Raw genomic sequence first — 18,015 nt, 5'->3', positions numbered from 1 at the left:
TGGAGGTTATCTTAACATTTGCAGATAGTTTCCCTGTTACAAAGTACATTTCCTGTGCAATAAATCAGGCCTGAAATTAGTTTATGTAATAGCTTGGGTCATGGCAAAACCATGAGTTACTGGATTTGCATAATTTGTGTCATCCCAACCTCAACTGCTATTTCTGAGCATAACAGCAACATCTTATCTTAGAGGTACGAACAAAATTACCACAAATGATCCAATTGCATGGCACATAAGGAACAAATGTGATTATTATCCTGTTATGATTTATCTTTTTTTTTTAATTTTATAATTGATGTTTTATTTTTGCAATCTTATGTTAGAATAGCTAATCTTGTATGTGTGTGTATACGTATGTGTTTGTGTATATTTTTATTCTCCAAAGGTTATGTGTCGGAGAATCCACATCCCTCAACCGTCAGCCCATTTAAAGCATTTTCTCCACAGCCACCCAAGTTTTTCAAACCCTTAATGCCAGTAAAAGAAGAAAACAAAAAGACCTCTCTTGAAACTCGGCCTCTGCTTAGCAAAGAGGTAGGTAATTGTAATAAAACAATATTATATTTTCTGAATCTGGATACATTTCTGACCTTTGTCTTGCCGTTTTCATAGACATGGAGCATTTGAAATCCTGAATTACAGTTGTCCAACTTCTTGGTCTCTATTGGAATGATGTACAATACCAGTTTTTTCCTCTTTTGGTAAACATTTATCTGTGGAGTTTGTTTTTGCTTAAATGTGTGTCTGTGAAACATCTGTCCTAACTTGTCAATTTCTATTAAATTTGGAAAATGTTTCATATTTTCCACAAATTTTTTAAAGACACCAAAGATGATGTTTTAAACCTTGAAAAATGGATTTCTTTAGTTAAGGTGGGCAGTTCACCTTCCTTGCCTCAGTTGTTTTAATAAGATAACCACCTGACTTACTAACTTGTATGAGTTTGATGTCAGTATCTTCTTTGTGTGATGTCTTGTGTGTCTTAACCTTTGCAGAGCATGCCATCATCTCATGTACATAACACTGGTTGTGTTGTGCCCTCAGGAAGTAATGTCTGTAGCATGCCAGTAGAACCCAATAGCATGCATGAGGAGAAGATTGTAAGTGTTGCACCTGTTTCTATTGTAATGCCTGGTGGTGGTTTAGGCCCTTTCATGCTTTTATGCTAAACTGTGGTGGGGAAAACATGTGCATACAGTGTGCCTTACTACATACTGGCTTTTATGCATGTCACAAAATGCATATTTTAAAATCATTTATGTAATTTTGAGGGGGAAAGTTGGATCATATTCACTAGCAAGCATTAAATTTTTCCCCCGGTCAAAAATTGAAGTGTTAGCATTCACTAGTTTTACAGCACTTCTTCATTTGTAATCTGGATCGTTTTTAGCTGAGTCAAGCTAAGAACATTTTAGATTACATTTGAAAAAGTTCTGGAAAAGTAGTGAATGGTAATGCTTCAATTTTCAGATGTTTAAAAAAAGGAGAAGAGAACAACGTATCCATTCTGTTGCACTCTTTAAACATTTGTTTTCCATCTGAGAATTGGAAAAAAAATGTTTAAAGCATGAACCAGAATGGATATGTTGTTCTCTTTTATTTGAAACATCTGCCTCCCTTGGTTTCCTTGCCTGGGCAATCAACTTAATAAAATATAGTGGGTAGATTTGCCTGCCTTGCTTTAAAGGAGAATCTCTTTTATTTGTAAAGAGGATTGAGATTCAGGAAGGTTCCACTAATTCCACCAACAGCACTACCATGTCACCTACCATGTTGTACTGAAGGGTTCTCCAGCACACCAGAGTAACACTGGGGTGTTGTAGAGAGGGCAAGAGCTGCCCTCATATTTCTTAAAATGGGAGAATCCCATGAGCAAAACTGTGAATCAAACTTTTCTGCATTACTAATTGTGTTTCAACACAGGTTTTTCATCACAACACCAGCCAAAAAAATGCAGCCTTATTTGAATTGAACTTGGTTCTTCTAGACCAGGATTAGGCTGTTAGTAGGTTGGGGTACTGCACTGGCTTCCTATGGGACCAGTGGGACCTTCCCCATTGTGTCCCTGGATTTTTTTTTAAAAAAAAGTTTTTTAAGATATGAAATCCACAAAATACCCCCCCCCCCCCCCACACACACACATCTTTTAGGAGTCATGAGAGTAACTTCACTGTGTTTTGATCCTCTCTACCTTGTTTTATGTCTAGGAAAGGCCTTTTTTCAGCCATGATATAAAACTCAACGTATAGTTGACTTCCTGGTTGAGAAGAGTCATCTTCTGACCTTAAAACAACTGGGATGTGGGAGAGTAAAAACATCACAAAATTTTCTTCCATGCCCATTTTCCCACTCCTGCTCTAATCCATAGCATACAATTGTAATTTCCTACAGGTGGTTGGAATCAAGAACTATTTGAAATTTTTCACTGGTAATCTTGTGCTGTTAACACCATTCTTTTCACTGAACTAATATCTTATAATAATTAATAGCATTTTTCTACTCACCAGTTGTGTATGTTAGTAACATGTCCTGTTCGGCAGTGTAGCAATAGTCTTGATATCACCTTGTGATGAGATCCATGTTTGTTTCTGAGAGGCAGCTGACATTATTGCTTCTCAGTCAGAGAATGAATGAATGAATGAATGAATGAATGAATGAATAAAACACAGGAGCTAGAATTGCTGTAAATGTAGCAAATTTAAGTCTTATTGCTTAAAAACAGGAACAACTCTTTATCAGGGAAGTTCTTCTTAAAATTAGTGGTGTACTAGGCTTGTGTAAGCCTGTCCCTGTGATTTCTGAGCTTCAGCAGGAAATCCAAATATATCTGAATAATTTCTAGACTCTAATACTAGTTTAAGTTGTCTGCTGATACTTACAGTCCTTTCTTTATTCTGGTAAATCCAGTGAAATCTGGTATGACAAAGGATATGAACAGAAGAAGTTTTGCTATCACAGTAATAATACTGAATTTACTAAAGCAAAAGACCATATTAGGCATGGTCTTAAGAAGAAAGAGTACTGGCAAGTCCTTTACTCTTCAGTAAAAAGAAACCATGTGCTAGGTGCTTGTAAATTTTCAGTGAAGCTACACAGTGAGAACCTTCTTCACAGATACATCCTGCATGATTCATTTTGTTTGCTCGTGACCTCACTTAAAACCTCCAGGAACAGCTGTGAGCATATGGTATAGTGAGTTTATGGACATTTTTTTGTACGTATTTTGCAAGGTCTCTAGAAATAGACATAGTAACAGCAATACATTCTGCATGACTATATGCTAATACATATTTCACTGTTATAAAAAATATGTGCAGAGAAAATATTGAAAAGTTTCTATACTTTGCTCATGGACTTTAGGAATTGAAAAAGAAATTGGGTGATATCACTATATAGATTATGTTCTTTGTAGATCTTAGAAAGAGCTATTTTAAGGTATAGAAAATGTGTGGACTGTGGAGTCAGGTACAAGTTCTTATTGTTCTGTACTTCTGATGTTGCCCAAAATTATTTTTTCTTTAGCTTTTATATTTTCTCCAAAAGGGTCCTTCAGAGTAGGAAAGGGTTAATTCTGATGGTGAGCCCACATTACAGATTTTTGGCTTTAAGTCACAGAAATCAATTCTAACAGGTATGAGCACATAGAAGTTCTAACCAGACGACCTCTAATTGCTCTTCAATACTTACCATTTTCCTCCCAAAACAGGACTTCTTGCTGGACCCATACTGTATGGCTTAGCTATCTGACAAAATGACAGTTTAAATGCTTTTATATAAATTTAGATTAATACTGGCAGAAGTATCCAGGTTTACCTCAGTTACAGGCCTCCTCTCCTCACCCTAGTCCTCAGTACTGTCTTTCTTTCTCTTTCCTCATCTGCTGATCCAGATTGGCTGCTCTTAACTATGAACCTGCTGTTCTTTTTCTCTCACAGATGTCTCTTCAGGTACTTTTTCTGATCCCTCAGCCTCAGACTATCTTTTTCATTTCCCACCCTGGTGATAGTTTTCTTTTTCTCTTATTTTCTGCTCATTCTCTTTTTTTCCAGTTCTCCCTCAATTCTAGAGATATTTCTTGCCATTCTAGTGCACATTCAGTACCTTCCTCCCACTTTATTGGGCACCAGGATCCTCTCCTCCCCCCTACACTTTTTGTAAGAGGTTTTTTTTTTCCTATAAGAGTTTGAAGGCCCTGGAGAAGGAAACAGAAGTCACACACATGTGTTGCTTTCACTTCATACCTCTGGTCCACATGGGGTTCTATAGAGCCCTTCTGCAAAAAATGATTATGCCAGGCTTGAGTACAGCTTCCCCTTTTATTGTTAGGAAAGGCTATCACCTAGTGACTGAGGATGGTATTGTAGGCTTAAATACAGTTTAAATTACTAAATGAATCAATCCTTTTAAAAGACAGGTAACCCTCAAGATCGTCAAAAGCTGTTTGCCTTCATAGGGAACCCAACAAGTGACAGGTAGTAATTTCTGGTCACTTAGAAGTAATATTTGACAGTTGGGGAGAGCAAGACAGCATTGAGGGGCAGAACCCTGATTCCCTAGTGGACACTTTTGGCCAGAAAAGTTTTTTTCAGCCCATTTTAAAAAATAAATACATTCAGGCTTGGGAAGGTTTGTGGTTATCCATGGGACAAGGGCCATATGGGACTCCCACCCCTAGATTTCATGCAGCCTGTGGACTGTATGGTTCCTGCTGCTCTACTACATATACACCAAGACATAGAATTAAGCCCGCCCCCCACAGAATGGAGCTTTTCCACTGCTGTCCCCCCCCCCCAAAAAAAAAATTGATCCTGAGGGGCATGGTTTCTGGGACAATAGAAGAGAGAATCACCAGAAACTGGATATCACTCATCCTTTGGTGAATGGAAGTACTTTGTGTTAACATATGCCTTAGATTCAAGCCATGGATTGCCTTTGTGTAATTGCCTCATTATTATTACTATGAAAGTAATTTAGATTATGTGTCAGTATTTATCTGCTTGCAATGATGATGATGTATTACAAATAGCTTATTTAAAATATAGGGAACTTCTAAAAAGTCTGCCTGGTTTATACATGTGCAGTCCACCTTGTTTATTACTGTTACTACAAACTTGTTGACTTGCTTTAAAGTGGGTATATGTTTAAGTGAATAATTAGCCACTGAAGGAGGTGGAAGAAACTACACAGAGACTGATTTGGAAAGAATAGGCTAGGTTGGTGCTACTAAGTGGAAGTCTATAAACCAGTGCTGGTCTGTGAGCTATTGGATGCTGGTCTGCATTGTTTCCAGGGAAATAAATAAATAAAAAACAATTGTAGCCAGTGGATGGAAATGTTGATGGGGGAACTCCTGCAAATCCACCACATTAGATAGTTTAAGAAGCACCAGGATAATTAATTCAAATACAAACTGAGATTGCAATTTAAGTAGGTTAACACAATACAAGTTGTACTAGAAACTTGCAAAAAGAGTAAAAGCAACAAATTCATTGGTAGAATGTCATCTGTTCTGTATTCTGAGAGAACTAAAGGTCAGAGGACACTATATATGACACTGCATATTGTCAGATAAGGCTATATACAAATTGAATTCATCATAAAGGGAGTCATCCTGTACCTCCATGGTGAGACATTACGAATCAATAATTCCATGAGAAAATAAGTTTCCTAGTGCCTGGTACACCTGTCAACATCCATAGTTTCAGGCTATGTTAGTAGCTTTTATTTAAAGTCATACTTTCACCATAAAGGTTCTCAGAGGCAGTGGTGTCACTAGGGGGATGCAGCCCACACCGAGTAACATCACAGAAGAGGGGTGACACCTGTTTGGGCTCTCCTCTCACTGCACACCTTTCGGCTTACCATGACAGCGGAGATCTCTGCTGCCACAACAAAGGAGAAGGCAGAGAGCATCTCTCCTGGCTTGCTGCAGTGGTAGAGGCATCCTTACGAGTAGACTTCTACTGCCGCAGCAAAGCAACAGACTGAGCGACCCTCTCCCAGCTTGCTGTGGGGGCAGAGGCTTCCTCGTGAGCATACCTCTTCCACCACAGCAAAGGAGAGGGCCCAACGGACCCTTTTGGCCTCTCCCAGCAGCCTCCCCCCCCCCCACACACACACACACTGAGTGACACCATTGCCCAGAGCAATTTACCATATATCAGTAGCAAGATATTCCCCAGGTTTACATGACACTCAAAAAAGATATGGGAAGGAGTACATTCATGCCTGCTCTTTAACAATGGCAGGAGCACATTGTCCACTGAATAGTTTCTTGAATATATTACTGATTCTCAACTCCATTCTCTTGCTAGGCAAAAGATTTAATATTCATGTTTATTTTTTTGATACTTGGATATAAATCAGGGGCATTTCCCTGTTCAGCCTGCTTATAGTCATGAGAAGAAGGCCCTTCCTCAAAGCTCTGCCCCATCCTTGATGGGGTGACAAAGCCTCCATGATACAGTTGCAAGATTGTTTTTACATCTGGTGCTTTGTTCAGTATTCTATTAAGAAGAATGTGGGACATATGAAGCCAGCTCCCTGGAACTGATGACATAAAGTGATCTGGCAATACTACTTCATGTCACCAGACTTGCAGAGGGCTTGAAAAACTGTTTTTCATTCAGACTCTAAATAGAGTCTACTGTATATGAACAAGAGTGGACCGCTGCATAATTTTTTTTCCAGTGCAGTCTTCACCACAGTTGTTATCATAACATGCTTTTGCTTATGTCAGGGATGGAGAAAGTGCAGCCCACAAACATCCCCCAAAAACCATTTTTGCAGTCCTCAAACACCTCCCCCAATTTTTCTGCATGATTTTTGGGAAATTATCAGCCAAAACCATGTAAAACCTCTCTAAGAATGCCCCTATAACTCTTTTAAAACCTGTGTATTGACTGAAATAGCAGCAAGAAGTGATGCAGTGTCTTAACTGTCTAAGAAGATGGGTATTGAAATTTTTAGTAAAAGGCAAAAGATGTATACGATCTGAAACTAGAACCTAGGAAGTGTACTCCCTCAGGATCCAGAGAATGGTACAACCAATACCATGAAGCCAAAATGGTTTCACATTTGTTTTTCTCATACCACATAGAACCCCATCCATCATAGCAAACTATTATAAATTAGGGGAGGTATCTGTGATGTCGCATGGATGATGAAAGAAAAATCAAACATTCTACCAGATTTACAACTCTCTGGATTAACATCAAGCAGCAATTTGGATCCCAGCCGTAAAGCTTCTGAGATAATGGGAATATTATTACCACAAGAATCAAACTCTTGAGAATAATGTGAATAGCAGATGCTCTTTAAAAAACAACAACCCTGCTACAGAGCAAATTCAGTTGAAATCAAGTTGAAATTAAATGCAGGCTCATAGTCTTGTTCAGTGCCTCAGGAAAAAAAGAAGACGTTGATTGATCTCTTATATACAAGTAGCCATTCATACACACAATCGGTTTTATTAAAGGACAAGTGGTATACACCATTGTTCTTTACAGGAACTGGCTGCAGATAAAACTTTCTAAAATAATGATTCTTTCAGAATCCTTGATAACCAAAGCTGTCCTGTTTAAAATCCTAAATAAATAAATAATATCATCTGGTATACATCCCTGTGAGAAAACTATGTACTTTGTGGTGAATGCAAATGTTTGGAAATGGCTGTATGTTGCAACTTTTCAGTGCATCTGTTTGCAACAAAAAAGATAGAAAGACTAGAACATTGTGAGTGAGTAAAATGTTTAAATAAAAATGATGGTTTTTCTGCCATATGGATAGGGCTCATTTTGAAATTGCATGATTGCTAGCATCTTTACATTAAAAACTGTTGACTAAGCAACATTCTTAGTACTTTTTAGTATCTCATTACTAGGTATTTTACTACATTCATTCTTCAACTAGGTATTTACTATGTACATTCTTCATTGACAATGTGCCATGTACTGTTTAAATGCAGCAGTACTAACTGTTAATTTTTACAATTTTAGCAGGACTCTGAGGAAGATGATGAGCTGGAGGCCATTAACAAGAAACCTTACGTGCCCGAAGAGTTTGCTGACTTCAGTGTTTACAATGCCAGCCTGGAAAACAGGGAATGGTTGTCCTCTAAAGGAGATTTTGTAAACTCTCGTGTTCTTGAAAAAGAAGTATCTCGTAGCCCCACCACAAGCAGTATTACTAGTGGCTACTTTTCCCACAGTGCCTCTAATGCAACTTTATCTGATATGCTTGTTCCTTGTAGTGACAGCACAGATCAATTAGCTAATCAGATAAGGGATTTGGACTTGAATGACCATTCTGTAGTCCACCTAACCTATGACTTGAAATCTTCAAACAAGGAAACTTCAGAGCCAGAAAAGGACTTGGCCAAATACTCAAAATCCATGTCACCAGTAAAAGGAAATGGTGCCTTAGCTATAGAGATTCCAGTTTCTGAAAGTGCTGGTACAGATGCTGCAAAGTTACATTATTCATCTTTGGAGTCATCGGCTAATAAAAAGAGACGACGGGGGATTGAATTTCCATCTCGAGAAGCAACCGTGGAACACACTTCAAATGTTTTTGAAGATCATGCATTTACAGAATTCATGGGTGTTGATGATGGAAAGGAACTTGAATATTCAATTCATCCACAATTCTCTTCCAGTGGTGGTGCTAGCAGAAGAACAAAACTCTCAACAGCTGGAGTGAACTATGCATCAGATCTCCCTAAAAATGCCCACAACCAGGACAGTCCTGTGAGGCATTTGGAATGCCTACCAGTAGGATACCAGCTGTCAAACAGTATTGAAGACCCTTTATTGGCAGTCAGAATAAAAGAGGCTTCATTTTGCCAGACATATGCAGATTCTTTAATAGCAGAGAACTTCACAAGAAAAAGTCTTGCAGATGCCTCTCATGAAAATATTACATCTGAAGAGACCTCTAATTTGGTGGCAGTGGGGGAAGAAGTGTATATTGGTAGTGATAAGACTGGCATAGTAAGATATGTTGGGCCTGTGGATTTTTCAACTAGTACCTGGGTTGGCGTTGAATTACATTTCCCAGCGGGTAAGACATTTTCATTTTCAGAATATATGACGAATTTTGTGCCACAAAGTTGTTTAATAATACTTTTGTGTCCTGTATCTGAGGACAAGAAAACATGAACCTGTGAAATTGGGGACACATGTTGAACTTTGTATTTATTCATATTCTAATATTCTAAGGTTTTTTTTCCAAAATTGAAAGTCAAGGCTTACATATAGTCTCCACACACTCCCACACCCCAAGAAAGATTATTATCCCCATCCCCACCCAGGGCTAATAATAATAAAAAGACTTGTGTTGTAGTCAAGGCTATCTGATGGGGGGGATATGAAGCCCATATTTTAGAACTCAGCAATCAATTTGACTATCCTGTGTGTTATAGCTGGACGATGGGAAAACGGAGCTGAGTTGAGAGTCAGTGTATATGTAGCTTATGGTTGAGGAAAAATCAGAGTTGAAATTGAGAATGAAGAGATCTTCAATAGTAAGCTTATGATTCTTCCACCATTTATGAAACCTGGGGGTTTTCCCCAGTACAGTTTAGCATTCTTACTGAATTTGATTTTTAATTGTGAACTGGTTTGAGTGGAATTTTATCTTCACAAACCTTAAAATACTTTTCAGTACAGTTTAGCATTCTTACTGAATTTGATTTTTAATTGTGAACTGGTTTGAGTGGAATTTTATCTTCACAAACCTTAAAATACTTTTCAGTACAGTTTAGCATTCTTATTAAATTTGATTTTTTATTATGAATGGGTTTGAGTAGAATTCAGAGTTTATCATTTGAATTTTAGAGTTGGAACTTGATATGTTACTGTCAGATGTGAATGTCTTGCACCTAGGAGGATAATTCCTGGTTAGCAAATAAATAGGTTAGAGCCAATATGGTACAATGGTTTGAGTGTTGGACTAGGACTCTGGGAGATCAGGATTGAAATCCTCAATTGGCCATGGAAACCCACTGGGTGATCTTGAACAAGACACATTCTCCCAGCCTCAGAGAAACACAATGGCAAACCCCCTCTGAACAAAATCCTGCCCAGAAGATCCTATGATAGGTTTGCCTTAGTGTCTCCATAGGTGTAAAATGACTTGAAGGCAAGCAACAACAACAAATGACTCAATGTATTTAGTGCATAATGTATTCAATGCTATTTCTGATTCAGCTTTAACACCCCTGCTTCTCCAATTGTGTCAAATTCCATAGTCCATCAGCCTTAGCCAACATGGATAATAATAATAATAAATTTTATTTATATGCCTCCTCTCCCACAGGATCGAGGCAGCTTACAACATCAATTAAAACACAGTATAAAATACAGCATACAGTTAAAATACTTCCCATTAATTCCCTCTCCTACTACCACAAAATAGCAATTAAACAATCACTAGAATTCAAAAGAATTAAAATTAAAAATAATCAAACAGTTAAGCCAGTCAGAGGGATGGTTCATTTGGGTGTTAGGCTAGTGGTAAGTGATAGACCTTGTAGGCTCCTCATCCCTATTTGCAGTGCTGTTCACTGTGCTTCATTCAGGTATCAGATAATGTGAGAGGCCATCTATTTTGGAAAAAATCAGTACATATTAAAATGATACTGGTATCGATACAATATATTCCCAGCATACCTCTGCAACTAGACAATATTTATGAACAGAAGTGATGGATGAAGATTTTGATAACTGAAAACAGCAATTTCCTCCCTAGTTTCTATAGTTATGCTGCAATTAACTATACCAGTATTTAGATCTGCATCAATTTACGGTTGCATTTAGAATGCCATGAACCCGTTGTGGATACTATAAAATATATTTTTAAAAAACCATGAGTTCATCAGCTCAGTCAAAAACAGTGAATATATCCCATTACATTTCTTGAAAACATTGAAAATTTCCAAACAGTTCCTGTGATTTGAAGTCCAGTGATGGCTCAGAGGCTTCTAAATCTTCAGTGTAACTCTTAATTGGAATACAGTGGCCTGTTACAGACTGCCAAAATAAAGCTGCTTTGGGTCTCTTTGGAGGTATGCTATTTAAATGATGCATGGGTCCTAAGAGTCTGGAGGTCGCGCCAAAGCCACACTCCATTCGTAAGCACTGGAGTGCAGCTTTGGTGCAGCTTCCGGATTTTTAGGATGCATGCATCATTTAAATAGCATACCTCCAAAGAGACCCGAAGCAGCTTTATTTTGGCAGTCTGTAACAGGCCAGTGAGTCTCACAATATCAAGATGATCATTTAACTCTTTGTATGTTTGTTTTAAGGGACACATGATGGAACTGTAAAAGGTAGAGAGTACTTCCGCTGCAAGCCACAACATGGGGTGTTTGTTCGTCCTGAATGCCTCACGAAAGCACCAACTCCCACAAAGACATTCAGTAGCACTTCACAATCTCAGGTATCATCAAACATGGAGAAATGGAAGAGTTCAGTTCTTCAAGGGTCGCCCTCTTTCAAAACAGGGACAGGAAGCCTCTGTCAATCAGGAGATGCAGCAGCTTCTGCTTTTTCTAGAAAACAGGAGATCAGGAAATCTTGGATTAACTGAAGCTGCAGTTTTGTTCTTGTTTTTGCACTTGCTGCACACATCACAGTGTGGGACTTTTTTCAAAGAAATTGTATAGTTTTAGTCTATTATAACTAAATGTTTGAATTATGTACACAATTCTCTAGTTCTTTTTTAAAATAAATAAATAAATAATATATATATATGGAGAGAGAGAGAGAGAGAGAGAGAGAAACTGTATCACTTGCCTGCCTGCAGGCCAACACATCTGCACACTAAATTGTTAAACTGTAACCCTATACACATTTGGGAGTAAGCCCCATTGAACTCAGTGGAATTTACACCTGAATAGGTATGCATAAGATTGTGCTCTTTGTAGCTAGAACTGTGAGGTACTTGATTTTGTTGCTCAACAAATTACACTATATGTAAAACCAGCAGTTTTCAACCTGTGGGTTGCAACCCCTTTGGGGGTCAAATGGCCCTTTCGCAGGGGTTGCCTAAGACCATCGGAAAACACATATTTCCAATGGTCTTGGGAACTGAGGCGAAAATCATTTTATTGTTGGGAGTCACCACAACATGAGGAACTGTATTAAAGGGTCGCGGCATTAGGAAGATTGAGAACCACTGCGTTAAATATTTTGTGGTGTGGGAAGTCAGTGGGATGTGAATATGTATTTGAGGAGAAAACCTACCATATGCTGTTAATTACCAAAGAACTTACGTTAGGCTGATATACTTGCTGTTTATACCCTGGTTTTTATTGTATATCTTTGTTTTAACTGATAGCTTGGTGCCATTTTTCTAAAGATTAACACCAGGCACAATGCTGCCTTATATCCTGTTTAATAAGCACACTGAAGAGAACGGCTTTCATTTTTATTTTTATTTTTTGTCTTATTGGGGGCCTGCTACTGTGCTGACTTGACATTTATTGAAAATATTTACAATGCCTAAAGCGTGTATGTTTGGCGTGGTTCATGTGCCAACACGGGCCGATCAGGCAATCTCTATGCAGAAACAGTATTAACTGCAGAGGAAAAAAAGGTGGACAACATTTTCAACAAATGGCTTCTTTTTTGAAAATGGACAGGAAACAAAGCAGCACCAATAGTACATCTTACTGAAGGTGTACTGTTTTGTTGCTGGCTGTGACCAAGGTCAGATAAAGGTCTCAAATGATTTGATCTGTAAATTTCATTTTATATTGTGGATTTGTATTATGCTTTTTTGTTACTGGGGAGCTATTCCATGTACAGATACTGTGCTGGATATTTGTAAAGTAGCAAACGGTAAAAAAGACAGTCATGAATGGCCTGCTGTATTCTTTATTTTTTAGAAAGTATGAGATAATGGGACCCTAAAGCAAGCTGCTGCTGCTCTTTGATTTATATGTATAGTAAGCTAACTCCTAGTATTTTGCAATTACTGTAAAGAATTGTAATTTATATTCTTTTTCTGCTACACTGTATTTAATTGGTACAGAATGTTTGTGTGTTAGAATACAGATGATTCCTATTTTACAAAACGTCTGTGCCTATTTGACTTAATTTTCCGTAACATAAAACTTTTATGAGATACAGTGCTTAGTTACCACTTGATAGCTTGGCATAAGTTGCATTTACATCTTGAAACCAAAATGATGAATTATTAAAAGAGGTGAAATATATTGCTGATAAAAAAGGTGAAATATATTGCTGCAAAAACAGTGATTGCTTCCCTCTCCACATAGTTTATGAGATAAATATGGTACTTGCCACTAGGAGACTTTCAGTTTCTCAAGTGTTTATTAATTATTTCAACACAGTACTATACTTTCTCCAGTACTTCTCTTCTTTAGCAGCTAGTTTAACATAATAATACCATTTGCTTCAGTGTGACTGTACCTACTATGATGCAGATTTTTAATGGTAAACTGCAGTTTTTAAAAGTGTAAGTGTACCATAGTAAAACACAAAATGTGATACTATAAAGCAACTTTTTATGATCCTAAAAGATTAGTTGCTCACAGAAAATGCTACAAATAGTCATAAAACATTAAATTTATTATAAAATAAATTTAAATTGTTCTAAAGATATGTTGAAGTGATCTAAACCAGTGAAAGAATATGTTAGCAATAACTTAATATCCAAGGGTTGTGCCCATCATTACGCTACTAGAAAAAGAACTGGAGGTGGCAGTATTCCACTACAGTAGCATTGGGATTTGTGTGGCCCTCCGGATGTCATTGGACTGCAACATCCAGCAGCCCTAGCCTGCATAGCCAAGGGGAACAAAATCCTGGGAGTTGTATTCTGACATTTATATGTCTACCTGGATAATTAACAATTATATACTTTTGCATATTATTCTATTTGATATAGTCTTGAGTTCTAGAGTGAATTGAATTGTATAGCGAAGTGCATTACTACATGGGCAATGGGAGGGTCGCCAAAGATTGTTGGGTTGGAGCAGGAGTTATGTACACCAGAGTACTTCTGGTGCTGGAGAAGAGGCTGTATAATCTGGATTTATATTAAATACTGTATAGCTGTTACTGAGTTCTGATATTCAGTACCCTCCCTCATGTTTCCCAGTTTTGGGGATTTTTGAAAATACATTCTTAAGTAACAGGAACACTTCTCAATATTTATTTATTTATTTATTTATTAACTTTTATGAAGACTTTTGAATCAATGTGAAGTCGAAGACTTTAGAACCAATTTGTAACAGTTGATACTAACGCTGGCTCATTGCAGCTACCAGACCTCTGTTTTAAATAATTGGAAGCGTTGGCAGATGTGGGGTCTGGCATCCGATACATTATAGCCTACATTTCAAGTTGAAAGTGATCAACTTGAATCAAATGTATATGTATTTATCTCAAGTACAATGAAGTGCAAACAAGGTAAGTATGACAGCAAAACATGATTATTTTGAAATGAAATAGCAGCAAACCTCTGCAAAGCTGAAACCATAAGCAGAAGTAAAAAGTCATATCTAATGTATTAGTGGGCCTTGGTATCCTCTGGGCCGGGGTTTGGTTCCAGAACTTCCTATGGATACCAAAATCTGGATGCTCAAAGTCCTATTAAATGCAATAGCATAGTAAAATAAGTGTCCTTTACATAAAATAGCAAAATCAAGGTTTGCTTTTTGGAATTTGTATATTTTTGGAGTATTTTCAAGCCATGGACAGTTGGATCCATGGATAAAGATATGGATGACTGACTATATGTGTTGATATCTCAAATATTGTTAATAAGTCACCATATGTTTCTCTAGTGTGGGTGTTTGGTTATGCATTTACTGTGCCTGGATAAAATATTTACCCCCACTTTGTGTTACAACTTGAAACTGAAATAGATTTTATTGACATTGTTACCACTTGGTGTACAAAAGATACTCAACACTGGAAGGTGCACATAATGTTTTTACTGTGGCCCCAAAGTTAAGTAAAGAAAAGCAATCTGGTACTTGTTAGTTGCTATGTATTCATTCTCAGATTTAAAACACCTATTCCAGGAAGGCCCCTGAGTTTCTTTTCAAGCATAGCTAAACAAATAGCATGATAAAGATCAAGATGCTATCAAAAGGAGCCCATTATGAAGTTGTGTATAAGCACTAACCATAATACACACACAAACACACACACAATACCCCAATTGTTAAGTCCTAATAACACCATCTTTACAGTGAAGCCTTGTGTCATCTTCATTATGTGGTGGGGATCGGGATGACCAGATGTTCTTCTTTTCCAGGACATTGTCCTCCAGTTCATCCTGTCCAGGAAGAATTCCAGAATGTCCCCATTTTGAGCATGACTAAGAAGCATGAATTTATATGAATATTTTTAGCTATTCTTTGGTACTGCCCTCCATTTTTCTTGAATGTCCTCCATTTTGCGGTGCCTTGTCCTCCTTTGCGGTGAGGATATCTGGTCACACTGAGTAAGGATGCTCTTCTGGGACATACCTTGCAAAAGGGAAGCCTCTTTTTCTGTGTCCACTTTGCTGGGTAAGAGCTTAAAATTTTCAAGTGTGAGCCATTTCTTTTGGTCACTGGGAGGAGGAGCAGCTAGAAGCCTCATTCTACAGAACTGATGGTAGAGGTGTGCACCTAATGGTGCGCGGATTTTTCTTTTCACAGTCATTTTTATTTTTATAGTCAAGGAGGGTTTGGAGTACAGAGGAAAAGGTCACCTGGGCACATTGTTGGAGGACATCTCCTTCAATTTTACACTTTTCTGTTCACAACTCCCTTAAGGGACTCGTGGGGACCTGCTCAGAGGAAGTGAGTCAGAGACTTGCCTCTGGAACTAGCTAGAAGCCAGGAGCTCTGTACCTAACTAGAGTCCCAGTTGATTGAGCTCGCTAACAGAGTTTGGGGACAAAGGCCAGGCCCACAGGGGTTCTTTACACCAGTATTTAGCAGGGGAAGCCCACAGTCTTGTTCAGTGCCTCCTTAAGACTTTTCAGTATGGACACTGAGGGACCTGCTACAGTCACCTGCAACACTTGTGGGATGTTTGTTTTCTTGCCCACAGATGTGGGGAACTTCATCTGCACCAAGTGTAAGTTGGTAGCCCTCTTAGAAAAGAAAGTACAGCAGCCAGAGGCCCAGGTAGCTACACTTCAGCATCTTAGAAAGCAAGAGGTTTTCCTGACCAGAACGGACCAGACGGTCCTAGACGGGAAACACACAGAGGAAGTTGCTGGGGTGGAGGAGGTCACTTCACATACAACAGAAGTACATAGTTGGAAGAATGTCACACACAGAAATAGGGAAACCAGGGAACGTTCTAATCGATTTGAACCTCTCTATTATCAAGGATGATGAGCAACAGTGGCAGGGACAGACTTCAGGGACAGAGCAGGGGGGCCTGAAAGTACCACCAAAGGGAACAGCTGCTACTAAGCCTCAGAGGAGGCATGTGGTGGTTGTGGGGGACTCCTTGCTGAGAGGTACTGAACCAGTGGTTTGTGGGCCTGACAAGATGTCTCGGGAGGCGTACTGTCTCCCTGGGGCAAGGATCCATGATGTGAAGGAGAGACTGACAAGACCTGTCAAGCCTACTGACCATTACCTTTTGGTTCATGTGGGAACCAATGATACTGCAAGGCACAGCCTTCAGAATATCATAAGGGATTATGAGACTTTGGGTAGGAGGTTGAAAGAGATGGATGCACAGGTTATCGTCTCATCTCTTCTCCCAGTTGAAGGGCATGGTCCAGGAAGGGAGAGGAAAATAGCAGAAGTGAATAACTGTCTCTGCAGATGGTGCCACCAAGAGCGATTTGGATTTTTGGATCATGGTCTGAGGTTCCATGAGGAGGGACTTCTTGCAATGGATGGGTTGCATCTCACGCCAATTGGTCAGGAGGGCTTTAAACTGAGTTATGTGGGGGAGGTGGACAGTATTCTGGAAGGCAAAAGGGCTGGAGAAAATAGTAAAACTGTCATAGAGGGAACAAGAAAACAGTGCAAGGACCCAAAAGTGGAAGGCAAAGGAACTTGCTCAGGCAGCAAGTCAAGGGGACCCATGGTTTAAGATGTCTCTACACTAATGCACAGAGCATGGGAAATAAGCAAGATGAACTCTAACTCCTAGTACAGTGATGGTGAACCTTTTTGAGGCCGAGTGCCCAAACTGCAACCCAAAACCCACTTACTTATTGCAAAGTGCCATGTCCCTCTGGCTTTCTAGTAACAAACTCTGGCAAACTCTGTGCTGGGATGATGGCACATGTGCCCGCAGAGAGGGCTCTGAGTGCCACCTCTGGCATGTGTGCCATAGGTTCGCCATCACTGTCCTAGTACAACGAAGCAAATGTGATATAATAGGCCTCACTGAAACCTGGTGGGATGAGTCTCATAATTGGAACGTAGAAATAGAAGGCTATAACCTTTTTAAGAGAAACAGGCCAAAAAAGAAAGGAGGAGGAATAGCTCTATATGTCAGGGACATTTACACCAGTGAAGAGATCCAGGACATCAATCCTGGAAGCCAGGTAGAGAGCATCTGGATAAAAATTAAAGGGGAGGGAAACAACAAGGATGTTATGGTGGGAGTCTACTACAGACCCCCAAGTCAGACTGAGGAATTGGATGATGTCTTTCTAGAACAGATGACCACACACTCAGAAAGGAGAGATGTAGTAGTGATGGGTGACTTCAACTATCCTGATATTTGCTGGAAGTCAAACTCAGCCAAATCCTCAAGGCCTAGCAAATTCCTCACTTGCCTTGGAGACAATTTCATGGTCCAAAAGGTGGAAGAGGCAACAAGGGGGTCAGCTATTTTGGATCTGATCCTAACCAACAGGAATGACCTAGTTAATGGAGTGCAAGTGGTGGGATCATTAGGTGGAAGTGACCATGTTCTCCTGGAGTTTGTTATACAGTGGAAAGGAGAAGCCAGGCATAGTCAGATGTGTATTCTAGACTTTATTATTTCTGCAGTGCGGATGCAGTCTTTCCCA

At 39.0% G+C, this 18,015-nt stretch overlaps 1 protein-coding gene across 3 annotated transcripts in view; it reads left to right on the top strand.

The window, feature by feature from the left end:
• The window catches only part of LOC149317077 (kinesin-like protein KIF13A), a 101,126-nt gene extending 88,056 nt beyond the window's left edge, over nt 1-13,070 (top strand). For 2 of the 3 annotated variants that reach the window (XM_089516804.1, XM_089516803.1), the window contains 4 exons: nt 389-537; nt 999-1,103; nt 8,001-9,063; nt 11,309-13,070. In XM_089516804.1, the coding sequence (XP_089372930.1) occupies nt 389-537; nt 999-1,103; nt 8,001-9,063; nt 11,309-11,592 (1,601 nt within the window). In that variant the 3' untranslated portion in view covers nt 11,593-13,070. The remainder of the gene's footprint in view (nt 1-388; nt 538-998; nt 1,104-8,000; nt 9,064-11,308) is intronic. The other variant, XM_089516806.1, reaches the window with a different exon arrangement.
• The last annotated feature ends 4,945 nt before the right edge of the window (nt 13,071-18,015 follow it).

Source organism: Sceloporus occidentalis, unplaced genomic scaffold (assembly GCF_023333645.1).
Source record: "Sceloporus occidentalis isolate IW3139 unplaced genomic scaffold, rSceOcc1.0.p SCAF_3, whole genome shotgun sequence".
Taxonomy (NCBI): Eukaryota; Metazoa; Chordata; class Lepidosauria; order Squamata; family Phrynosomatidae; genus Sceloporus; species Sceloporus occidentalis.
The sequence above is the reverse complement of the archived record's forward strand: the minus strand, read 5'-3'. Positions and strand labels throughout refer to the sequence as shown.